This window comes from Corapipo altera, unplaced genomic scaffold (assembly GCF_003945725.1).
Source record: "Corapipo altera isolate COAL_440 unplaced genomic scaffold, ASM394572v1 332, whole genome shotgun sequence".
Classification (NCBI taxonomy): domain Eukaryota; kingdom Metazoa; phylum Chordata; class Aves; order Passeriformes; family Pipridae; genus Corapipo; species Corapipo altera.
Genome location: NW_020885051.1, coordinates 430608 through 435553, shown reverse-complemented (window position 1 = coordinate 435553; position 4946 = coordinate 430608). Strand labels below are relative to the sequence as shown.

The window sequence follows — 4946 nt, the reverse complement described above, 5'->3', positions numbered from 1 at the left end:
CCAGCTCCAATCCCAGCTCCAATCCCAGCTCCAGTCCCAGCTCCAATCCCAGCTCCAATCCCAGCTCCAATCCCAGCTCCATTCCCAGCTCCATTCCCAGCTCCATTCCCAGCTCCATTCCCAGCTCCATGTGTGTTCCTGTTCCCGCAGACCCCACCACGCAGATCCTGTACGCCTGTGATTCCTGCGGGGAGAAGTTCCTGGACGCCTCCAGCCTGGCGCAGCACGTGCGCATCCACACGGCGCAGGCGCTCGTCATGTTCCAGGCGGACGCCGACTTCTACCAACCCTACGGCTCCTCCTGGCCCCCCGAGCAGGTGCTGCCCGCGGGGGAGCTGCTGTTCCGCACCCGCGACGGCCCCTCCGAGCCGCCCCCCGCGCCCCCCGCCCCGGAGCAGCCCCCCCCCGAGTGACCCCCGGCCTCTATTTAACAGACAGCTCGGCACCGGTGTAAAAAGTGTATTTCTGGCAGGAAAGAGATGGAATAAATGGCAATATTTTCTAACGCTGATGGTCGGGGATGGACGCCCCCCCCTCCCGGGTGGTGTTTTGGGGGTCTTGCAGAGCTGGAGCCTGCGGGGGAAACTGAATCCAGTTCGTCACTAACGAGGGCGGTTGGTTCATAGAAATGGGGATGAATGAGATGATAATGGAAAAAAACCCCAAGGTGGTCGAAGGTTTGCAAATGGTGATTTTGGGGTAAAGCCCAGGGCGACCCTCCCCCTGCTGCCCCCTCACTGAGCAGGGAGGGGAGGGACAGGGGAGAGCTTGTTTTGGGGTAAAAAATGGTCAGAAATGTGCTGCTGGATGGAAGTGGAAAGGGAGACTGTCCTGCCCCCCCAGGGCTCTGGGGGCTTGGGCAGGGACACCCCACAAGGACCTCCTGGCCCTGCAGCTGGGAATGGGGGCAGGGGGCTGTGTGTCCATCCATGTCTGTCCCTGTCACTGTCTGGGGGGTCTGGGGGCTGCCCCTCCCCCCCCACGGGGGGCTGGGCTGAGGGAGGGGGCTCTGGGGGGGAAGGGGAAGGAACCCTGGAATGTGTCCAGCTGGACGGGCACCCCCTGCTCTGCCCCCCGGGCCCCCCCAGCTCCACAGGGGGGCTGAGGGACAGGGGTGTGTCCAGCCGGGAGGGGGGGTGAGTGGACAGACAGATGGACACACACACGTGGCTGTAGGTCCAGCTGGACACAGACAGCTCCATGGAGGGGTGGGTGGAGGGTTGGACAGTGACATGGACACTGCTGGGCACACAGTTCCACACCCAGCTGGACACCTGGACACGTGTCCATCCGTGTGCCCACTCCTACAACCATCTGTGTCCAGGGACAGGCTGGACATGTCCAGCTGGACACACGGACAGGTCTGTGGACAGGGACGTGTTCAGCTGGGAACAGGGAGGGTGACCATGACTGGATGGACAGATGGATGGATGGACGGACAGACATGCAGGCAGATGGCCCGGGGCTCATCCAGCTGGACACACAGACAGTCCCATGTACAGCGGGACACACAGACATTTGGACATGCAGTTGGACAGATAGACACCCACCCAGCCAGACACTCCTCCACTCATGGACATAAATGCCCCAAAAGCACTTTTTTTTGCCCCAAAGGCCCCTCTGGAAAATCAGCAATTTCACGCCCCTGCCCCGCCCCCCCCACACCCCCACCCCATCCGTGTGTCTGTCCCTGCATCAGTCCCTGTGTCCATCTCCCAGCCCGGGGTGCTGGGGGTGCTCAGGGCTATCCTGGCTCCAGACAGACGGATGGACACACGGACAGTGCTGGGGCTGGGAAGGGCCTGACCCTGCCCAGGGATGTGGGAAGTGTCTGGCTGGGTGGGTGTCCATCTGTCTGTCCAGCTGCACATCCAAGTGTCCAGTGGATGCACACGTGTCCAGCTGTCTGTGCAACTGTCCATGTGTCCATCCACACATCCAGTCATCCACACAGCTGTCCATGTGTCCAGCTGGGAGTCCAACTGTCCGTGCGTCAGGGTGGCCCTGACACTGACTGTACATCCAGGGGGACTGTCCGTGTGTCAGTCTGTCTGTCTGGACGTGCAGCCGTCCGTGAGTCCAGCTGGGCGTGCTCCTGTCCATGTGTCCATCCCACCCCTGTGACCCCAACAGGGCACTGGAGCACAGAGCAGGGGCTGCACATCCAGCCAGACACACGGACGGTTGGACAGATGGACGCACAGATGGCTGGACATGCAGACACACGGACAGGGCACGTCCAGCTGGACAGACACCCACCCAGATGGACGCTCCCTTTCTGCATCTACAAAAGCCCCATAAATGCACATTTTGCCCCAAAGGCCCCTCTGAAAACCCAGCAATTTCACACCCCTGCCCCGCCCCCTCACAGTCCTGCTGTCCCAGTGTCCGTCTGTCTGTGCCCTGTCCATGTGTCTGGAGCTGCGACTGGCCCAAACCCCCTCCCCCAGCCCTGTGACTGGGGGCTGCCATGAGGACAGACAGACAGATGGACACAGCTGTGGGGCGGGAGTGTGAAATCGCTGATTTTCCAGAGGGGCCTTTGGGGCAAAAAGTGCATTTTTGATGCATTTATGCCCAGTGGTGGAGAAGTGTCTGGCTGGGCGGGTGTGTGTCTGTCTGTCTGGCCAGCTGCATATCCAGGTGTCCGTGTGTCTGGCTGGATGTACATTTGTTCTGCTGTCCGTACATCTGTCCACCTGTCCATTTGCAGCACAACCATCCCCATTTATAACTGAACCCTGTCCATCTGTCCAGTTCCATGTTGGACCATCCACATACCCCCCTGTGCCTCTGGACAAACAGCTGTCGGTGTGTCCATCTGTCCGTGCAGCCATCCATTCCCCTGGCTGGACAGGCACTGTCTGTGTGTCCGGCTGTCTGCCCATCTGTCCATGCATCCACCCACACACCCGTTGTCTGACCGTCCATGTGACCAGTGGACAGACACCCGTCCGTGTATCCAGCTGGAAGTACAACTGTGTGTTGGCACCGCCAAGACAGTGTCTGTACATCCAGGTGGACTGTCCATGTGTCCGTCTGTCCATCCATGTGTCCATCTGTCTGGACATGCAGCCGTCTGTGTGTCCAGCTGGACGTGGGAGTGTTCATGTGTCCGGCAGCTGGACACAGGGACAGTCACATATCCAGCTGGACAGACATTTGTGCATCCAGTCGGAACAATGGATGGACACTTCTATATCCAGCTGGACAGACAAACAGATACACCCCACACACACACACGGACATCCCTCCGTCCATCCATCTGGATGGGCCCCATTCATGTCTCCAGCTGGACCTGCACCCACCCATCTTTCCCATGGAACACACAATTGTCTGTCCAGTTCCGTGTGTCTGTCTGTGCATCCATCCATGTGTCCTCACGGTTGTCCACCCATCCACCCACCCATCCATCCTTCCATCCTTCCACCCATCCACCCACCCATCCATCCTTCCACCCATCCACCCACCCATCCATCCATCCATCCACCCATCCACCCACCCATCCATCCTTCCACCCATCCACCCACCCATCCATCCATCCATCCTTCCACCCATCCATCCGTCCGTGTCCCAGTGTTTTGGGTAGGGAGGGGGATGGGCCCAGCTCGATGGCCAGTCCAGGCCCACCTGGACAGATGGACACTGCAGGAACACCCAGACACACGGACTGGTGCCACCTGCACCTCTGGAAAAGCACCCAAAAATGCCCTTTTTGCCCCAAAGACTCCAACACCAGCAGGCTCGGGCCCTTTCCCCCGCCCCAATAATCCACGTCCATCTCTCCACGCCCCATCCTTGCGTCCGTGTGTCCATCTGTCCATCCCACCACAATCCCACCTCTCTGGGGCAAGGCGGGAGGTCCGAGGCCCCATCCTGACCCCCTCAGCAGGACCTGGGGGGGTCCCTGAGGTGTCCCTGGCTCCAACACCCACCTCCATCCTGGGGCACCAGCAGCACCTTTTTGTGCTGTTTTTACCCCCAAACAGGCTCTGTTCTGCCTCCCACCCCCTGCCATGGGCCTGCAGGTGCAGGGTGAGGATCTTCCCTGGCTTTGGGGTCCACACCCCAAATCCTCTCCTGAATCTCCTTTTTTACCATATCTGCTTGATTTTAACCCATTTGCTCCAGCATTAATTAACTGGCTCCCACCGGTGCCGCTTCAGGTGGGAAGAGTTTGGCAGGATTTTGGGTGGGAAAGGAGTGAAGAACATCCAGATTGACTCTTAGTTTTGAAAGGCTGATGTATATCAATAATTCAGGGATAATTTTCAGTAAGGAATTAGTATTGAGATTAAAAGTGGGGGAAAATCCTGCAATTCTGATTTTCAATTATCCATGACACAAATGATAATAAAGAGAAATCTGGCCTAGTCCAGTAAAATTATCACTTTTTTCTGGTGCTTTTTGAAGAAGAAATGGGGTGGCCCCTCCCGAGGAGCCCCCAAACCTCCCTTTTGCCCTCTCCCCCCCTCCCAGGCAGCCAAGGGACGAGGTCGTGGCGCCGACGTGTTTTGTATTTTTTAATAAAGTTCGTAATCCAATGGACACACAAAACAAAACTGCGCTGAGAAAAAAAAAATGAACCAAAATAAACAAAAAAAAAAAACCAAAACAAAAAACCAAGAAACCAAGTTCCATAAATTAATTAAGTGTTAGGGGAGGCGAGGGGGGCCGGGCAGAGTCTTTGTACAAGTGTATAACACTTCCACAGCTGATGAGACGAGGGGATGTTTAAATGAAGCGCACTTACAAATGAGTGACAATACAAAGTCTGAGTATGAAAATAAGATTTTTTTTCTCTGAAAACACATTTTTGGCACAGATTAAAAAAAAATGTATGTTGTGGGGATTTGATTTTTTTTCTTTTTTTTTAAAGTCAGTATTATATATATTTATATATATTATATATATATTTATATATACACACACCCACTGAGTTCTGC

General features: G+C 56.2%; 1 protein-coding gene across 2 annotated transcripts in view; it reads left to right on the top strand.

Moving 5' to 3' along the window:
* The window catches only part of ZBTB17 (zinc finger and BTB domain containing 17), an 11026-nt gene extending 10521 nt beyond the window's left edge, over positions 1-505 (top strand). For both annotated transcript variants that reach the window (XM_027668786.1, XM_027668788.1), the window contains exon 17: positions 151-505. In XM_027668786.1, the coding sequence (XP_027524587.1) occupies positions 151-413 (263 nt within the window). In that variant the 3' untranslated portion in view covers positions 414-505. The remainder of the gene's footprint in view (positions 1-150) is intronic.
* The last annotated feature ends 4441 nt before the right edge of the window (positions 506-4946 follow it).